Genomic DNA, 21,168 nt, shown 5'->3' on the forward strand with positions numbered 1-21,168 from the left:
TCATATTCCTGTTTGATGCTTATGACAAATAAAATTTATGTTTTAGAAAAGACGTAGACTTTATTTAAGATTTAAACCATTTCTGTGATAAATTTCAAACCTTCGGAACCGCGAAAATTAATTGCAGTTTAAGCCTTTATCTGTCTTTCCAGACCTCTTAAAGTGTAGCAAGGTGTTGCAGACGATCTTTAAGAAAGGATTCTACAAAAAACAAGAATTGAAGACGAAATGTGGTCTCTCGCTGTGGGTGAATAAACTGTGTAAGCAGCCAAAATTTCATCTATAGAGAATACAAGTATATGGACTGAAGCAAACCCAAAATTATTTTGTCTAATCACGACGGTTGTTACCATTCGCTCAACCTCTAGGGATTGTATTCACTACCATCATCATTTGAACCGCGTGCACGTGATCAGCTAAGGTTTTTTTTTCGAATATGGTTCCTGTATATATAGTTTAAATGGGTTTAATTTGCAATACCATGTGAACTTTTAAAATATGTTCTAAGAAACTGGTTGTGTAACTGGTTTGCTATAGTGATAATGGCTGGCTTAATGTGATATTACTGCCTTTTTAGAATACTATATTTATCACTGGAAATAGGTTAAAACCATAGCACGCTGCTCAATAACCAACTTGGCAATTTAAAGCTCTCTGTTCTTGGAGTAGAAGATTACTTCCCGCTATTCCATACATTTGTTCTTTATTTAATGTCTAACATTTCATTCAACCACCGTCACTACCAATTTGCATTCATGTCTCTTTTAGATAACGGAACTATAACTGTAAACGGAGCGCAACTGACCACCACTGACATATGCACCACCAGCGGAGTGATCCACGTCATTGATCGTCTGTTAATTCCACCCGATTTGTTCCCGGCTGTTTTCGGATGGCCGGAGTTACCCGAGGCATATCGAGATCAGTTTCGTCATGTGTGCGGTTATGACAATTCAACATATGATGACCATCACACTCTGAAGACTTCGAACTATGGACATTGAGGAAATGGTTTAGGCGGTACACAAACATTACCATCTGTCATTCTTTCATATGTAAACCATTAAATATATATATATTTTTTTTTATGTATCAGCTATTGGAATGTATTAGGTAGACCAAAATCACAATTTCACGCTTTTGTTTAATTCCTTATTACCTATTTTTCTCGTATATGTTTTTTAAAAAGTTTACTCTGTGTTTCATAATCTGAGGCAAATACAACTTGTCGGTTATCTGTGACTAAACAAAAAGAACAGCAATCCATAATTCCAAGAAATATTCAATTGAAATTCTCAATTCTCAATTGAAATTCACAACAGCTGAGCCTTCAAATGAGGTCCTTCAGCACTTTAAGAGTACTACATGTGTTTATACAAGTACATATAATTTATTTACCAGCAGTAGGTAATAGTTCTATCATGCACGTTTCAATGACGGTCCTTCTTCAAACAGCAGACGTATTGATCGCCTTGGATCAGTTTTCCGCGGTACGTGAGGAGAATTCCAGGAATTTCTTGCCGAGATGGACAAGTACACTGCACAGTGATGGGGGCACGGGAACGCAAAACGTATTTCTTCTTCAACGTAATTTTGTTGCTTCATATCGTTTTGGTGTGTTCAAAAATATCTGAAGGAAAATATCGCGTCACCAAAAATGCTCGTTTTGATGCAATGAATATTATCGACACCCCAAAATCACGGTCAATGACGGAGTGCTCTGGAAAATGTAGCCGGGCGTCGGGTTGCTACGGAGTAAACTTTAATTCGGTCACCCTAGTGTGTGAACTGCACAGTAAGCTGGGGTCGTATTATAGTGGACAGGATTTGCCGCCGTGGTCAAATGGAGGTGGGTGGTGTTTTTTGTTTATTTTTCTTTTTTAAGATAAAAAAAATTAGGTATTGCTTTTGTCGAGAAGAAATGTTCTTATTATTCATGCTTTAACCGTTCAAAAAAGGCTTATTGCTCTTTTTTGTGATAAAAACATGAAATTTGATCACAATGCTTAAAATGGCGATGCTAGCATATTTTAATATGGAACCAGCACCTACTGTCACCCTGTGGCTTTTTTGTTCTAGTATGACCGTCAAAAGAAGATCTGACAATGTTAATTGCCTTAAATGAATTCAGTATTTCACATATAAATGATTTACTGGCATACATATGTAAGTAATGTGTCAAATATGGAAACACCACTAAGTCAGTGATACTATGTAAACATCTAATATGGCTGTATTTTCAAGATGGCGCCTAATTTGACACAACTAAAGTTCATAATAAGTTTGTTTAACTTAATTTTTGTGGGAGATAAAAGCATAAACATGGCACAATCACATGATATGAAGATACCGTAAATTTGGATATGGAACCCACAGCTTTGAACCACAGGCAACTTTTTTCAATATGGCCGCCAAAACATACTTAACCACTGGGTCCATATCCACAAATGATAGTATCGGCATCTCAAGCAATCTGGCCAAGCGTCGTGTTCTGATCACAAAAATGAATAATTTTGGTTAATAATAGGCGGGCTATGGAAAGAAGTGGTACTGGAAACATGTATGCCTGTACTGAATCTTTATGCAATGATAAAGACAAATCGTTCAAGTTAAAATATCAAACTTTTGTTGACTCTGCGCATAAGCCAGCTCACTTATAAAACTTTTACTTTTATATGAAAAGTACAAATTTGCACAGCGCGCGCTTGCACTCAAAGTTTAAACAAATTTTAGCGTTTTTCCCGACTCAGAAGTCTCACAAGTAACGTGATTCGGCGTTAGGCAATTTATGTCCATGTATTATGGTAAAATTCATATATACAGTGTATGGTGACTCTTCCTTTTCTTTTGCAGTCCGTGAAATATGCGAAGTGTCTTTCGGACCATATGGTATCCTTGACTATGACATTTTTAGTGACATTGATGACGCATACAAAGGTCACATTACGGGGTTTGATGTCCGACATGGTCACTCAGTAGACAGGTGAGTAGAGCAAGCCTACCATAAGCATATATTTTATTTTTCTGATTTAATATTTGATATGAATATCCGTGATATGTGCTGAAACAGTCATTATGATCGGGCAATTACTTTACATGACGTAATGCGTTATCAGTCTACATGCACCCTACATCCTGAGAACTCAATATTTTTACCTCCGCCAAGGAGGTTATGTCTTTAGTTCCGTTAGTTTGTCTGTCTCTCTATATATCTGTCTGTCTGTCTGTCTGACTGTCTGTCTGTTAGCAACATTACAGAAAAAGTTACGGATCGATTTTGATGAGATTTTCAGGAACTGTCAGAAGTGGGCCAAGGAACAGATTATTAGTTTTTGTGGTGATCCAGATCATTAATCAATCAATAGTCAATAATCAAAAATAAAAAAGACTAAATCCTTATAGAATGAAAATTTAGGGGTGAAACGGCATTGGGTGGAGACTTTGCTGCCTTGGCGGAGGTCTGCGCTCTCGGAGTGCTTTTTTAGTTTTTAAAGTTTAAAATGCCCATCATCGTATTTGTATTTGTATTTTAGTATTCGTTTTGTATACGGAGGAGTCCCAGCGTCGGTACATGGGGGGATTGGAGGGGGTCTCACCAGCGTCGATTTATTAACTACCGAGTACATCCATACAGTGAGGGTAACCTTAACGGATCGTGATCATCTCTCAAGTATCACCTTAATGACGAACAAAGCAGCTTACGGACCTTACGGCATTGAGAAGTCAAATTCGTACGAAGTGAGTCACGGCGGACGCCCACTGCGGTACGTCTCGGGAAGAAACGAATCCCTTGTTAGTGCTTTAAGTTTGCATTTTGAGGATTGTTTTTGAGAACGGAGACTTCTTTCAGGGCTTAATGTATTTACGTTGAATTTGTTCTCACCTGTATACGCAAACAAGTTCAGAATCATAGTTTGTCAATTTATTTTCAGAAAAACATTAAATAAATAGCACGGATCGGTATAAATCATAAGGGAAAAGGTAGTAATTTTTTTTAGTTTAGATTACGCTTTTGAAGTCTCGTCTTGAATTACAAAGAAACCGACGATTAAGAGAACAAAAAGATAGCGAAACTTGGGAGTTTACTTTTAAGTTTTAATTCAAATATGTCCGTTTCTTTTTTTCATGAAAGGAGTAAGCAAGCGCATCTATTTTGCAAAATATAAAATCACAATTAAATTCCTGTGTCAGCGTTTTCTTCTTCTTATCTTTTTATTTGGATTAAAACGTTTGGTACTTATGCAGTGTATTCCATAATATAACACTGCTTTTTTTCTGAATTCGGTTACATGGTACCTTTTTACAATGTCTCTATTTTTCTAAAAAAAATGAGTTTTGCAATTTTTTTACCAACTATTCATTGTCCCCCCTGAAATTATCTCATCACATTTAAGTGGACCAGATTTTTTTTTATGTAAAAACATAAGTTAAAAAAATGCAAACTCAGTTTTTCAGAATATGATTAGGAAAAAAGGCGAAAATCATAGACTTGCATATTTGAAGCATACTGTATATACATGTTTACCAAGTATTTATATGATTTGTACTGTTCATTATATAACCGTTTCTGGTAACCCTATACCTTGCACTTAAAGCTACACTTGAGGAGTTAAAGTGGTAATGATCACCTGCGTTTCATCGGTATTTTCTCACATAAATCTTTATTGGAATATGTCAAAATCCACAACAACACAGCATGTATTCTCAACAATAGAAATTTACTGCCATCGGTTGACGGTGAATATCAACCATCTTCTGAATAATTCAACTACCGCCTATCTATATTGACATAATGTCTCACCCTGATTGAAGCCTCATATTTTAAGTATGAAACTAATTTTCTTGGAAAATAATTATCAGATTTAATTCTAGGAAAGCATGGCAAACCCAAGAGGAGTTCCGAAATTTGATAAATTAAAAGGTCCATGCTGTCCGGCCTGTCTACATGTACCTTGGACATACGATTTTAAACGACTCGGCGTCTTCGCGGTGGCAAAAGCATCCTGTTTTTGCCCAACTGCCTTATTTCCAACAAAATTGTAAATATGTTACCCGAGAAAACAGTAAACAGTGTACTATTCTTCTTGCACAAAACATGGCAATTTATAAATACACAAGAGAGGTGGTATAATTCTTTCAGACAAAGACAAGTGTAACCTCTTTGACTCATAAACAAGACCAACTATTGTCAGATGAAGACATTGTATTATTGGTTGAACTGAAACACTGGTTTCGTTGTTATTACCATATTTGACAACAGAGTTGCGTTGTTTACTCATTGACTACCTATTGCATTATTTTTGATAAAATTTAAAGATGAAAAACTAAACAAAATCACCGACTCTAACTTGGCTGCAATTATTTCCTCACTTAGCGTAGCTCATTACATGTAATTTGTTGCGATGCCATTGTGTCAATACAAACGGTGTATGGCACGAGGTTGGCGTTTTGCATTATCTATTGTATTAAACGAATCAATATGCTCTCCATTAAATAATTTAGATTTTAATTGGGGTAAAAGCATTCATTTTATCTAAAAAAAGAAAGATTGTACATTACTCACATTGACTGTTTGAAGGACAGTGACATGGATGAGAAGTTATAAATGGTAATTTAATACCGGTTTACGTGCATCGCTGCTTGCAGAATTATACAAGCATAAGAAAATATCGCTCAGAGGTAATAATAATAATAATAATAATAATAATAATAATAATAATAATAATAATAATAATAGATTTATTTTTAGTCTAAAATCCATTATAACATGTTCAGAAGACTTTACATATACATAAAACAATTACTTAAGAAATCAATCATTAGGAATAGATAAAAGAAAAATTACAGAACTTAACGACAAAAAAATTAATAGATAAATAAAATAAAATAAAAATAAGAGTATTCTAGATAAAACATACGGATTCTCACATAAAAGCACTTACAGTACATAACTAAAATATGTTTCTTAAGAGAAAGTAATCAATTCTAGATAAAAAAAACAGCCTTTTTGCACACAGAAAGGATTATAGGTAGAGCAGCCTTATTTCTTATAGTGCAAAATTGCAATTTCTACAAAATTTGTAAAATCGATTTAAAAGTCGATTAATCAAAAAATTTCCTGAATAGGTATGTCTTCAATTCTTTTTTTAAATGTTTGGTAGACTCAATTGATTGGATTTCCAGTAGTAATAAATTCCATTCCTTTGGACCTGCTGATTTAAAAGAAATGTCACCATAAGTTTTTAGGCGCATTTTTACCGGCTTAAATAGCAATTTGTCTACAGACCGCAGGTTTTTTGCTGGAGCATAGTGAGTGAGTAATTCATTTTAAGTAGATCGGTGCAACTTTGTAAAAAGCATCATGGACAAAGACTAGAAATTTAAATAAAATCTTGGCTTCCAGAGGTAGCCAATGTAACTCTTTTAAAACTAGGGTGATATTGTAACTCATGGATGTACGGGTTAACAATAGAGCTGAGATGTTCTGAATACGCTTTTTTTAAAATCTGTTTTTTTTTATTATTATTATTATTTTTCTTTCTTTCTTAATTTTTTTTTTTTTTAATTTTTTTTTTTTATTATTATTATTTATTTTTTTTTTTGGACAACCATATAAAATAGAATTACAATAATCCAATCTAGATGTTACTAAACAATTTGTAACTGTAGCCGCAGCAGAGTCAGATAGGTGATTACGAATTGCGCCTACAGTCCCGCCAGAAAGTCCCCATAACAAAAGGTCGCATGGTCTCCCAACACTGCCCCGTATGGTCGAACAATAGAGGCCGCATGATAATTTCAGGGTAGGGGAACCGGCAAGTAATCCTTATCGGACACCCAAATAACGTGAAGGTATTGTTTTCTGATTTCATTGTTTGTTCTCTGTTGTCGCGACTCTGTGGTTGCGTGCGACGTTGTATATGTGCGCACGCTTGTTTTTACGTCGCTTATTCTTCTTTGTTACGTTAAAATGATACATACGTTACCGATACATACGTTACCATAAAGCGTGTAAATATTTATTCTATTTTCATTGGTTTTCTATCGCTTTGTGGGCCAACACTTACGTAATTTACATGTGTTTCATTAAAATAGTGTTGGCGCACTAAAGGAAAGACAACCAATGAAAATAGAATAAAAAATATTTACACGCTTTATGGTAACGTATGTATCATTTTAACGTAACAAAGAAGAATGAGCGTCGTAATAACATGCGTGCGCACATATACAACGTCCCACGCAACCACAGAGTCGCGACAACAGAGAACAAACATTGAAATCAGAAAACAATACCTTCACGTTATTTGCGACGTTGTATATGTGCGCACGCTTGTTTTACGTCGCTTATTCTTCTTTGTTACGCTAAAATGATACATACGTTACCGATACATACGTTACCATGAAGCGTGTAAATATTTATTCTATTTTCATTGGTTTTCTATCGCTTTGTGGGCCAACATTTACGTAATTTACATGTGTTTCATTAAAATAGTGTTGGCGCACTAAAGGAAAGACAACCAATGAAAATAGAATAAAAAATATTTACACGCTTTATGGTAACATATGTATCATTTTAACGTAACAAAGAAGAATGAGGGACGTAATAACATGCGTGCGCACATATACAACGTCGCACGCAACCACAGAGTCGCGACAACAGAGAACAAACAATGAAATCAGAAAACAATACCTTCACATTATTTGGTAACGTATGTATCGGTGACGTATGTATCATATAAACAATTTCAACAAACGGTTTCAAGACAAGTAATCTTTACTTGCCCTGCATTTCCGTCTTATTGTAATGTTGTATATCGTAAGAATAAGGCGGACAACAAACAATAAAAAATAAAAGTATTTACACGCCACATGGTAACTATTTTCATTGGTTGTCTTTCGTTTTGTGCGCCAACACTTATGTCTTAATGTTACATTAAAAGGAAAGAAAACGAGACAAATATCATTTCTTGCCTTTAACTATCTGTGAAAATTGTTCATATGATACATACCTTACCGATATGTACATAGCCAAATAATATGAAAGTGTTCTTTTCTGATTCCATTGATTGTTTTCTGTTGTCACGGCTTTGTTAGTGCGTGCGACTTTGTATATGTGTGCACGTTTGTACGCCGTTCATTCTGTTTGTTACGTTAATACGATACATACGTTACCGATACATACGTAGCCATGAAGCGTGTAAATATTTATTTATTCTATTTTCATTGGTTGTCTTTCGTTTTATGGATGAGATGACAATGTTATTTCCATGGTTACCGCGCCAGGCCGTATGGACAACCCGCAGCGACCCGTAGAGTAAGTAAGGGGACTTTCTGGCGGGTCTGTATGTTCCTAATGTTATATACTGCTGACTTACATATGCTAGCAATTTGTTTATTCATAGAAAGTGTTCTATCTAAAAAAACACCAAGATTCTTAGCATGGGACGTTGGCTTAATGATACTGGATCCAATTTTGAGGTCAATTTTTTTCTGATATTTTCTGATTATGTGGCTGGGTTACAACTAAAAGTTCAGATTTCCCATCATTGATTTTCAACTTATTTCTTATCAATCACCCTCGTGTCGCATGTATGTCAAGACTAATGTTTAGAAATCAACAAACAAGCAGGACTCGAATATTTTTTAAATAGATTAACAATTGCTGTGCACATTGTGAAACAAATAAATCGCTTTAAAGATTTCAGATAAAAATTTGGCGATTATGTGTTTATGTGAATGTAGCATAATCACCATGATGAATTCATTGTGGTTAGGAACATTTTACTGTTAAAATGATAGTGCTTGCTTCTGCTTTAAGTACGTATTTTGTGTAAGGCGTTTTAAAATTCAAGGCAAGATAGGAAGTTATATGACGGTTTGGAAAGGTTTTTATGAACTGCAAGCAAATAATTCCAAAATAATACCAATTTACAAAATTACAAAATATATTTTAAAAAATATACATGTAGAAAAAAGAAAAAACACACTTATTTTCGTTCTGTATAATACTTGACTGCATAAAATGCAAAAGGTGCTCTTAATCAGAATTTATTGAAATAACATAACATCTTACAGGTATACATGTGTATAGGTTACCAGAGAACCATGCCATTCGTAAACAATTAGCTTTCAATCAAATTGATTGTTAGTGATGACGACAGAAATGCAATCAGACAAAAACGATTTATGTAGCCAGATGTTAACAAGCACAACGAAGTTCAGTTTTTGCTCAAAATAAAACAAGAAATAAGTCCATATGACTGACATTGTCATTTATTAAAATGACGAAATGTAAAATGATACTAGGTTACAAGATGGGGGATAGCAACAACATAAAACTGAAGGATCACACATACATCCCCCATACAATGGAGCAAAAAAATGCACAAACATTCCCTCAAACGCTGGTGCTGAACAGGAGGCAGAATAGAAGACAAAAGTATGCCCAAAAAAATTCAGACATCAGCAAAACAGGTATCGTTGAGGCATGGAGTAAATCATCCAAAAGGATTAAAATTAGATGAGTGATGTCCATATGAACTCGCAGCCTCCAGGTAGAAAGACTGAACGCCATTATTAAAATTTAATAAAATTATAAAGTTAGTGAGCTTTAAGTGTAGCTGATAAAACACTTCAAGTGTACTATAATCACTGCACTTAGCCACAGTTAAAAACTGACTGGCTTGCACCAAATCCAGTATTTCCATGTCTTTGTCCACTAGATGTGCGTGCGTAGACACAGCCCATGTCACCTGTTACACTCTGTTCTTAGTCTAAAAACATAGACACCCTAAACTAAAACTATCTCCTATTACCCTGCCATTTCCTCCATAAACACAATTATTTACAATAATTGTTGCTTCCGCGACAAAGCTAAACGGACAGAATAAAAGAACAAACCTTACAAATTAGCAACCCAATAGGTAAAACTACCCCAGTTTGCATTTTGTAAGATCAATTATTTCTTTTACGTGTCTAAAGTCAAACGTCGGCTGTACAGCACTTGATATCAATTTGTTCTTGTACGCAAATAATGCATGATCTCCTTCACGTAAATTCCAATAATCTGCATTTGAAGTGACAATATGGATGATGCTGATAACAACGCTGATGGTGATTAATGATGAATGTGTATATGGCTGTGTCGGGATGTTGAAGACTGTCAGAAAATACCTGGATCCGCTCCTGCAATTTGATGAAAATAAACGTAAGGAGTGCATGTCATGAGTTATCTGTCATGTGGTTTATCATATCAGTGCACACCATGTTTTAACGGACCAAATATATTGTTTGCCCAGTTTGGTGAAATATTAAACGTGTTTGCAGTGCTTTTGGCTGAAATAAATTATTTTCCAGGCAACGTTGGGGATTATCTTTTCAAAGTATGTCAAATGTTCGGCTTGTTCTGGAAAAAGAATATCCTTTGCAATATTTTAATATGATGGTTCATTTTGTGCATTTGTATGGTTATTATGCCCATAATGGCAAATGTGTAGAATTGTTATCAATGGAGGATAAGGAAAAGGAAAATCCCATTCTATAGGAAGATAAAAAAAATATCAATCTCAAACTCAATGGACGTTTCTCTAAACACGCTGTAAATATATTTAAAAAAATAAAATATTCCTAATTATTCATGTTACAGGTTAATTCTGACTTAATATGTTGGCCTCACAGTCGATGGTTTTCCAAAATGGGACGCTGAAGTGATTGATCTTCTCATTATAAAATGCACACCCCGATCTGGTGAGCCTGTCCTTTCTTTCATACCTGCAATAAGTTATTGATGACCAAAGCTGAATGACAAATATACTGCCACGCTATAATGCCTCCTCTCTCGTCCTCTCAGTGCCACCCTTTACAATACTTATGTTATAATTCTCCGACAAGGAGTCGACGTTGTGTTTTTGTTACCGTTAGTTTTTGGGTTTGTCTGTGGAGAGTGTCAGGCCCCAAAAACGGAGTGGACAGATTTTGCTGAAATTTTCAGAAAAAAGTCACTATTGGTCAAGGACGAAATGATTAGATTTAAGCAATGAACCATTAATCAATTAGATGATTTATTAATCAGTAAATAAAGATATAAATTATTTATATATTTTTAATATATTTTATATTATAAGTAATTGATAAATTTAGTGTGTACAGATTTCGATCAAATTTTAAGGGTAGGTCAGAAATGGGGCAAAGGATAAATGATTAGATTCTGGCGATGATCCATCAATTAATTAACGGTTAATTATTAGTTTATTATTTGTCTTGGAAGATGTGCTTTCTGAGTGCTTTTCTGGTACATTACAACAGTTGCTTACCGCCTCCCTGTGTTACATGTACCATCCGGTCTGATCAAGTACCACTATACTTTTCAAGTCTCACTGCTTCCGATAACGATGTACTCAGTAAACACTTAAAAAAAACTATCAAATCAAGTAATTCATTGTCCCTATCCAATTATTCTTTTTTACTGGATTCTTGAATACATGGTTGGCTAACTGCTTTAAGCTGTGCCATTCATCGTTGTGCATCTGATTCACAGGATATTATTGGCCAGTAACAACGCAGCTCATTATCAGTCACAAACGCCACCATAAATAAAACAACGCTTACAGAGAGCATTTCTATCATTTTGTTACTGACGCACAACCACACACTTCTAACATGAGAGAACAAAAAGGCAAGATGACCCCCGTTTTACTTCTGGCAATCCTTGAGCTTAATACCGGTTTGGCCTGTTCCAGAACGTCTGAAGGAAGGTATCATGTCACCAAAAATTCTCGATTTGACGGAACTATTATGAAAAAACTTACCTCATGGTCAATGACGCAGTGCACTGTGAGGTGTAGTGGAACGCCGGACTGCTACGGAGTGAACTTTAATTCTGCCTCCCACGAATGTGAACTTTATAGTAATGTGGGACCGCACAATCTCGAAGGTGGTTTATCTACGTGGTCAAATGGAGGTACGTTTTTCTTCTTGTTCTTTCCTTATTTCTTTTATTTAGTATTTTGTTTGGGTGACAAATTCCCATCTAGTGAAAAAACATGCTTAAGAATGAAAGGTGTCCTTTTTACTGTGCCATAGTTATAACAAGTTTAAAAAAACCCTATAAATCAAAAAACAGATATGCGTGGCGCATTTGCTTGAAAATAATTAAATAAATACATTTTGCATCTGTTTTTCATCTTCTTGAAATTCTAAAAGTCATAGGAGAAATTCTTTTTTAAAGAAGCATAGAAAGTAGGCACATTGGTAATAAAGATTGAATTTGCTTTTTATAGGATGATATTTCAGTTTTTCTTCATTTTCTTGTAGTCCGAGAAATATGCGATGTGCCTTACGGACCTTTCGGCGGTGCTGGTGGTAACAGGTTCAGTGACCTTGATTACGCGTACAAAGGTCACATTACCGGGTTTGATCTCCAATTTGGTCATGATGGTATATATAGGTGAGTTGAGTAAGCCTACCATATATTGATGAATTTCGTTTTCAGATTATTCATTCTATGAAGATGGACATGAAATGTGCAAAAACTAGTGTTGAGTTTTCAGAATGGATGTGAATAACCATAAAATACGCTAAACAAGGCATTTTAACTATGCGGCTCTCAACCACGTTGTCAGATCTGCGTTGGCGTCTTTTTAGAATAAATGATCATGTGATCATGCATGTACGACACAAAAAAAAGAGCGCTAGAATCCACGTAAAGAGGGGAAAACAGTAAAACTCTCCGGTAATTTCTTCTGAAAAGTGATCTTCAAGTGGCACTCAAAACATTGCAAAATGAACTGATATCGGACATAGGAAAATATTTTGTTTGTCCAGCGTTATTTTGGTCTCAACGGGAATTATCAAATTTTAAATATCTATTATTGCATTTGCATTTTAGTATCCGTTTTTTATATGGCGGCGTTGGAACTTCGATACGCGGACAGACTCCAGGGACTCCAGTCAGCGTCGTTCTTTCAAATAACGAGTTCATCCATACCGTGAGGGTGACGGAATATCATGGTGTATACTTACTTGTTGGGAGTATCGCCTTGGTGACGAACACCGCGTGCTATGGACCATACGGCATAGAGACGTCACCGGCGTACGAAGTCAGCCACGGCGGACGGCCATTACGGTACGTTTCGGGGAGTTATGGCCTTATCCTTGATGAACTATCATTTCATTTTGAGGACTGCCGCAGATGAGTGATTCGGTTTATCATATCCCAGTACATGTTTCAAAATGTGGTGAATTACGTGGACATTTCCAATAAATGTCTTTGGATTTTTCAGTTCAGTAAAGGATTATCATTAAAAAACGACTTTCACCGACATGCGCTCGGTCAAAGAGACGTGCGTTTACCGAAAATGTATCAAAAAGTTGATAATAAATATGACGGAGACACAAAGGCGAATAGAAGGCCGCTCAATGACTACAAATTGTTGACGAACGCGATTATGTGTGTTTAAGAAATGTAGGAGGTGAACGTTCTGCACTGTCCAATATTTTCACGGTTCAGCCTTTTGATGTGGTAAATCAGACAGGTCCTTGAAATGCTGAGCGGTTCCGCTGCAATGCAATGCAGTGTGCGTCGCACCTACAGCAATCCACAACGTCATTATCAAGGGCAATTCTATTCCTAACACTACGAATTTCAAACAAAAGATCCACATTTTTGTTAAATGATGACTTTGGTGATAATCCAAATGTATTATTTCTTTGGGTGTTATATGTATCTTCAGAGTGGAGTCCGGGCGAAGAGATTACCGATAATTATAAAATATTCTCAAGAAAAAACCGTCATAACCTACTCTGAATGACACACCTATTGTTGAAGAAAGCGTCCTTCAGTTTGATTTTTGTCCAAATTAACGATTGTGATTCTTGGCAGTTTGTGTGCCATGTTATTTGCTATATAAATATATATATTGCATGGTACTTATGTAAATTTTAACAAAAGTATACCGACCTTCAGGTATGGTATGATATAAATGTTACATTTATTGACTCAATGTTGTTTTGCGAAATCAGAAAAAATTAAATCAACTTCAGCCAACATCGTTAATTGTATAATGCTCTTAACTTTTATTTCAGTATTTAAAGAAGACAGCGATATCTTATGCATTACTTTATAAAACTTGTCGAATAAACTCAAAGATGAGAAGGAAAATAACTGTCAACCAAAATGAAAGGAGAAAAACGGTAGACTTTGGGCGCTATGTCTTGCCTATACGAGTTTGATAATGCCCTCTAAGCCAACGAAACCCCGTGCTGGAATGTCATTATTTTTTAAATTATAAGTAATATTGCCTACGTGTTGCTCAGCACAATTTTTATTAGAGTTAATAGAAGAGTAGGTATTCATGTTGTCAGTAGTTCCAAAAGGACGCTCAAGGATTTCCTCAAGTCCAGCCGTGCTCGTTGTGTTGTAGGACTCGAGAGTAGTGGCGTCTGCAGCATATTGCAGTCTCTTTCTGAATTTTGAACAGGTTCCATTTGACGTAGTAATAATTGCCGTTGTAGGACAACATATCAACATTGACTGGTTAACGCATGAAGGGCCTCATTGCTCATCCAGAACTGTAGGCGGGGATCCCAAAAACCAAGCTTATATTCATTCCAGTTTCTATTAAAGATAATTGTGTTGTCATATCTTCTCATCACAACGAGCCATCCGTTGTCACAATAAACGTCTTTTGTTCCAAATCCTGATATCAATAATGCAAATAAATAATGCAAATAAAAGTTTCGCCGGTAACAAAGGTAATCAAATGCTTTTTAATGATAATTGGGAACCACAATTTTCACAGCAACGAGTGTGGTCGACGTTAGGCCTGGGTTCCGATATATATTTTTCCTGATTTAAGGTCCCGACTAAATAGTCATATGACGTTTCTATGGGGAATGCAAAATAGATATGTTCCAATTAATTAAGCAATCTTTTAAACAAAATCCAGGCCATCGGGGTTACATGAAGCGATTGTTTGCTGTATTCCCGCCTGCCTCACCAAAAGGAGACAGAGTATATACAACTTCAAATCATGTAAGAGGGAAGGTTCACCAATGGTACCTCAAGGACTGTGTTTGGGTCTGTTGCTCTATGTCCTGAAGATAAACGAATTAAATTTAGCACCCAGTCTTTGTGTCTCTAGAACAGAGACGAAACAACTGTATCTGAGATCCCTACACAAATAAGCCAACAAGCATGACAGCAAGCTCTAAGAAATCCCCGACTTTACATGTGAAAAAAACAAAGCAACCACTTAAACGCAAGGTTGATTCCTATATGCATACTCTCCAGATCGACAAAGCTGACATTTAAGTAGTCTCAACATTTAAATTGATTTGAGTCTCTACCTCACATAGAAAATCACCGACTCTAACATGGCTGCCATTATTTCCTCCCTTAGCGTAGCTCATTGCATATAATTTGTTGTGATGCTATTGTGTCAATATTGACGCTGTGTAAGGCTCGAGTTTGGCATTTTACATAACCCATTGTACAAAATGAATCAATACGCTTTCCATTAAATAATTTAGATTTAATTTGGGTAAAACACTCGTTTTAACAGATTATAAGTTTTCAACAATGACTGTTTGCAGGACAGTGACATGGATGAGAGGTTCTAAATGTTAATTTTTTTTCGGTTTACGTGCATTGGAGCCTGCAGAATTATACTACCAGGAGCATACCATTTTAAATGAAGATATGCTGTAAATATGGTGCTGTATATATGTTTAAGACTAAGGCTTAGAAATAATTTGAAGAAATGATTAATGTGTATATAGCAGTGTTGGGATCCAGAAGACTTGACAAAAAAAGTACATGTACCTGGATCCGCCCCTGCAATTCGATGGAAATAAACACAAGGTGTGTCGTGTGTTATCTGTCATCAAATTAGTGTACACTATGTTTTGACGGACCCAATATAATGTTTTCTAAATTTGCTGACATAATGAACGTGATTGCAGTGCCTTTGGCTAAAACAAGGTCACCTATAAACACACGCCGTAAATATAAAAAAAAATAATACTAAACTATTCCAAATGATTCTAAGATAAATTTGACACAAATTTTGTTAAAAGGATATTAAACAGACATGTTACAGATTAATCCAAATATTGAAAAACACCCACATCAGCACAGACCTATATGTAAGCCTCACAGGCGATGGTTTTCCAACACACAATGCACGCCCCGTTTTGGCGAGCCTGTCTTTCTTGTAATATGTTATTGATGACAAAAGCTGAATGACAAATATACTGCCACTCCTCCGGCCTCTCAGTGCCATGCTATAACTCTTATGTCATAATTCTCCGACAAGGAGTCGAGGTTATGTTTTTGTTACCCGTAGGTTTGGGTTTGTCTGTGGAGAGCGTCAGGCCCCAAAAACGGAGTGGACGGATTTTGCTGAAATTTTCATAAAAAAGTCACTATTGGTCAAGGACAAAATGATTAGATTTAAGCGATGAACCATTAATCAATAAGATAATTAATTAATTAGTTAAGTCATAAATATTTTTAGAAGTAATTTATTGATTTAGTGTGTACAGATTTCGATAAAATTTTAAAAGTACGTCAGAAATGGAGCAAGGGATAAATGTTTAGATTTTGGCAATGATCCATCAATCAATTAATTAATTTATGGTTAATTATTAGTTTATTATTTGTCTTGGCAGAGGTTGCGCTCTCTGAGTGCATTTCAGGTACCTTAGAACAGTTGCTTATTGTCTCGCTGTGTTACCATCCGGTCTGATCAAGCACCACTTTACTTTCAAGTCTCACTGCTCCGCTAGCGATTTACACAGTGGAACCTTTTTTTGAAAAAACTCGTTTCATATCAGATGATTCATTATCTCAATCCAATTATCATGTTTTACTGGATTCTTGATATGGTCGGCTAACTGCTTTAATAAACTGTCCCATTCATCGTTGTGCATCTGATTCACAGGATATTATTGGCCAGTAACAACGCAGCTTATTATCAATCACAAACGCCACCATAAATAAAACAACGCTTAAAAAGAGCATTTCTATCATTTTGTTTCTGACGCACAACCACACGCTTCAAACATGAGAGAACAAAAAAGCAACATAATTTCCGTTTTACTTCTGGCAATCCTGTTGCTTTATACCGGTTTGGTCTGTTCCAAAACGTCTGAAGGAAGGTATCATGTCTTCAAAAATTCTCGATTTGACGGAAATATTATTAAAACACTTACTTCGTGGTCAATGACGCAGTGCACTGTAAAGTGTAGTGGAACGCCGGACTGCTACGGAGTGAACTATAATTCTGCCTCCCACGAGTGTGAACTTTATAGTAATGTGGGACCGCACCATCTCGAAGGTGGTTTATCTACGTGGTCAAATGGAGGTACGTTTTTCTTCTTCGTTTCTTGTTCTTTCCTTATTTCTTCCATCGTTTATTTATCATTTTGTTTGGGTGACGAATTTCCATCTAGTGAAAAGACATGCTTCAGAATGAAAGGTGTCTTTTTTACTGTGCCATAGTTATAACAAGTAAAAAACTATAAATCCAAAAACAAATATGCGTGGCGCATTTGCTTGAAAATAATTAAATAAATACATTTTGCATCTGTTTTTCATCTTCTTGAAATTCTAAAAGTCATAGGAGAAATTCTTTTTTAAAGAAGCATAGAAAGTAGGCACATTGGTAATAAAGATTATATTTGCTTATTATAGGATGATATTTCAATTTTTCTTCATTTTCTTGTAGTCCGAGAAATATGCGATGTGCCTTACGGACCTTTCGGTGGTGCTGGTGGTAACAGGTTCAGTGACCTTGATTACGCGTACAAAGGTCACATTACCGGGTTTGATCTCCAATATGGTCATGATGGTATATATAGGTGAGTAAGCCTACCATATACTGATGAACTTTCGTTTTCAGAATATTCATTCTCAAGATGAACATGAAATGTGCAAAAACTAGTGTTGAGTTTCAGAATGGATGTGAATAACCATAAAATACGCTAAACCAGGCATTTTAACTATGCGGCTCTCAACCACGTTGTCAGATCTGCGTTGGCGTCTTTTTAGAATAAATGATCATGTGATCATGCATGTACGACACTAAAAAGAGCGCTAGAATCCACGTAAAGAGGGGAAAACAGAAAAAACTCTCCGGTAATTTCTTCTGAAAAGTGATCTTTAAGTGGCACTCAAAACATTGCAAAATGAACTGTTATCGGACTTAAGAATATATTTTGTTTGCCCAGCGTTATTTTGGTCTCAACGGGAATTTTCAAATTTTAAATATCCATTATTGCATTTGCATTTTAGTATCCGTTTTGTATATGGCGGCGTTGGAACATCGATACGCGGACGGACTCCAGGGACTCCAGTCAGCGTCGTTCTTTCAAATAACGAGTTCATCCATACCGTGAGGGTTACGGAATATCAAGGTGAATACTTCCTTATTGGGAGTATCGCCTTGGTGACGAACACCGCGTGCTATGGACCATACGGCATAGAGACGTCACCGGTGTACGAAGTCAGCCACGGCGGACGGCCATTACGGTACGTTTCGGGGAGTTATGGCCTTATCCTTGATGAACTATCATTTCATTTTGAGGACTGCCGCAGATGAGTGATTCGGTTTATCATATCCCAGTACATGTTTCAAAATGTGGTGAATTACGTGGACATTTCCAATAAATGTCTTTGGATTTTCCAGTTCAGTAAAGGATTATCATTAAAAAACGACTTTCACCGACATGCGCTCGGTCAAAGAGACGTGCGTTTACCGAAAATGTATCAAAAAGTTGATAATAAATATGACGGAGACACAAAGGCGAATAGAAGGCCGCTCAATGACTACAAATTGTTGACGAACGCGATTATGTGTGTTTAAGAAATGTAGGAGGTGAACGTTCTGCACTGTCCAATATTTTCACGGTTCAGCCTTTTGATGTGGTAAATCAGACAGGTCCTTGAAATGCTGAGCGGTTCCGCTGCAATGCAATGCAGTGTGCGTCGCACCTACAGCAATCCACAACGTCATTATCAAGGGCAGTTCTATTCCTAACACTACGAATTTCAAACAAAAGATCCACATTTTTGTTAAATGATGACTTTGGTGATAATCCAAATGTATTATTTCTTTGGGTGTTATATGTATCTTCAGAGTGGAGTCCGGGCGAAGAGATTACCGATAATTATAAAATATTCTCAAGAAAAACCGTCATAACTTACTCTGAATGACACACCTATTGTTGAAGAAAGCGTCCTTCAGTTTGATTTTTTTCCAAATTAACGATTGTGATTCTTGGCAGTTTGTGTGCCATGTTATTTGCTATATAAATATATATATTGCATGGTACTTATGTAAATTTTAACAAAAGTATACCGACCTTCAGGTATGGTATGATATAAATGTTACATTTATTGACTCTTACGTTTTGGTCAATGTTGTTTTGCGAAATCAGAAAAAATTAAATCAACTTCAGCCAACATCGTTAATTGTATAATGCTCTTAACTTTTATTTCAGTATTTTAAGAAGACAGCGATATCTTATGCATTACTTTATAAAACTTGTCGAATAAACTCAAAGATGAGAAGGAAAATAACTGTCAACCAAAATGAAAGGAGAAAACGGTAGACTTTGGGCGCTATGTCTTGCCTATACGAGTTTTATAATGCCCTCTAAGCCAACGAAACCCCGTGCTGAAATGTCATTATTTTTTAAATTATAAGTAATATTGCCTACGTGTTGCTCAGCACAATTTTTATTAGAGTTAATAGAAGAGTAGGTATTAATGTTGTCAGTAGTTCCAAAAGGACGCTCAAGGATTTCCTCAAGTCCAGCCGTGCTCGTTGTGTTGTAGGACTCGAGAGTAGTGGCGTCTGCAGCATATTGCAGTCTCTTTCTGAATTTTGAACAGGTTCCATTTGACGTAGTAATAATTGCCGTAGTAGGACAACATATCAACATTGACTGGTTAACGCATGAAGGGCCTCATTGCTCATCCAGAACTGTAGGCGGGGATCCCAAAAACCAAGCTTATATTCATTCCAGTTTCTATTAAAGATAATTGTGTTGTCATATCTTCTCATCACAACGAGCCATCTGTTGTCACAATAAACGTCTTTTGTTCCAAATCCTGATATTAATAATGCAAATAAATAATGCAAATAAAAGTTTCGCCGGTAACAAAGGTAATCAAATGCTTTTTAATGATAATTGGGAACCACAATTTTCACAGCAACGAGTGTGGTCGACGTTAGGCCTGGGTTCCGATATATATTTTTCCTGATTCAAGGTCCCGACTAAATAGTCATATGACGTTTCTATGGGGAATGCAAAATAGATATGTTCCAATTAATTAAGCAATCTTTTAAACAAAATCCAGGCCATCGGGGTTACATGAAGCGATTATTTGCTGTATTCCCGCCTGCCTCACCAAAAAGAGACAGAGTATATACAACTTCAAATCATGTAAGAGGGAAGGTTCACCAACGGTACCTCAAGGACGGTGTTTGGGTCTGTTGCTCTATGTCCTGAAGATAAACGAATTAAATTTAGCACCCAGTCTTTGTGTCTCTAGAACAGAGACGAAACAACTGTATCTGAGATCCCTACACAAATAAGCCAACAAGCATGACAGCAAGCTCTAAGAAATCCCCGACTTTACATGTGAAAAAAACAAAGCAAACGGCCCACCACTTGAACGCAAGGTTGATTCCTATATGCATACTCTCCAGATCGACAAAGCTGACATTTAAGTAGTCTCAACATTTAAATTGATTTGAGTCTCTACCTCACATAGAAAATCACCGACTCTAACATGGCTGCCATCATTTCCTCCCTTAGCGTAGCTCATTGCATATAATTTGTTGTGATGCTATTGTGTCAATATAGACGCTGTGTAAGGCTCGAGTTTGGCATTTTACATAACCCATTGTACAAAATGAATCAATACGCTTTCCATTAAATAATTTAGATTTAATTTGGGTAAAAGCACTCGTTTTAACAGATTATAAGTTTTCCACAATGACTGTTTGCAGGACAGCGACATGGATGAGAGATTCTAAATGTTAATTTTAAATCAGATTACGTGCATTGCTGCTTGCAGAATTATACTACCCCCAGGAGCATACCATTTTCAAATGAAGATATATGGTGTATATATGGTGCTGTATATATGATTAAGACTAA

At 36.1% G+C, this 21,168-nt stretch overlaps 3 protein-coding genes across 3 annotated transcripts; all 3 read left to right on the top strand.

The window, feature by feature from the left end:
* Nucleotides 1–1,265: 1,265 nt before the first annotated feature.
* LOC147763124 (zymogen granule membrane protein 16-like) lies at nt 1,266–4,183 on the top strand. Its single transcript, XM_087009166.1, has 3 exons — nt 1,266–1,849; nt 2,854–2,983; nt 3,534–4,183. Exons 1-3 carry the CDS (start codon nt 1,549–1,551, stop codon nt 3,829–3,831), a joined length of 729 nt encoding a protein of 242 aa, XP_086865292.1. The 5' UTR covers nt 1,266–1,548; the 3' UTR covers nt 3,832–4,183.
* Nucleotides 4,184–11,646: 7,463 nt separating this feature from the next.
* Nucleotides 11,647–13,193, top strand: LOC147763125 (zymogen granule membrane protein 16-like). Its single transcript, XM_087008755.1, has 3 exons — nt 11,647–11,959; nt 12,313–12,445; nt 12,887–13,193. The coding sequence occupies exons 1-3, from the start codon at nt 11,659–11,661 to the stop codon at nt 13,191–13,193; spliced, it is 741 nt and encodes a 246-aa protein (XP_086864881.1). The 5' UTR covers nt 11,647–11,658.
* A 3,853-nt stretch (nt 13,194–17,046) lies between these two features.
* On the top strand, nt 17,047–19,546 carry LOC106171474 (zymogen granule membrane protein 16-like). The gene is made up of 3 exons (XM_013551845.2): nt 17,047–17,363; nt 17,727–17,859; nt 18,293–19,546. Exons 1-3 carry the CDS (start codon nt 17,063–17,065, stop codon nt 18,597–18,599), a joined length of 741 nt encoding a protein of 246 aa, XP_013407299.2. The 5' UTR covers nt 17,047–17,062; the 3' UTR covers nt 18,600–19,546.
* Nucleotides 19,547–21,168: the final 1,622 nt, after the last annotated feature.

This window comes from Lingula anatina, chromosome 3 (genome assembly GCF_051362555.1).
Source record: "Lingula anatina isolate TDL-2025a chromosome 3, LinAna3.0, whole genome shotgun sequence".
Taxonomy (NCBI): Eukaryota; Metazoa; Brachiopoda; class Lingulata; order Lingulida; family Lingulidae; genus Lingula; species Lingula anatina.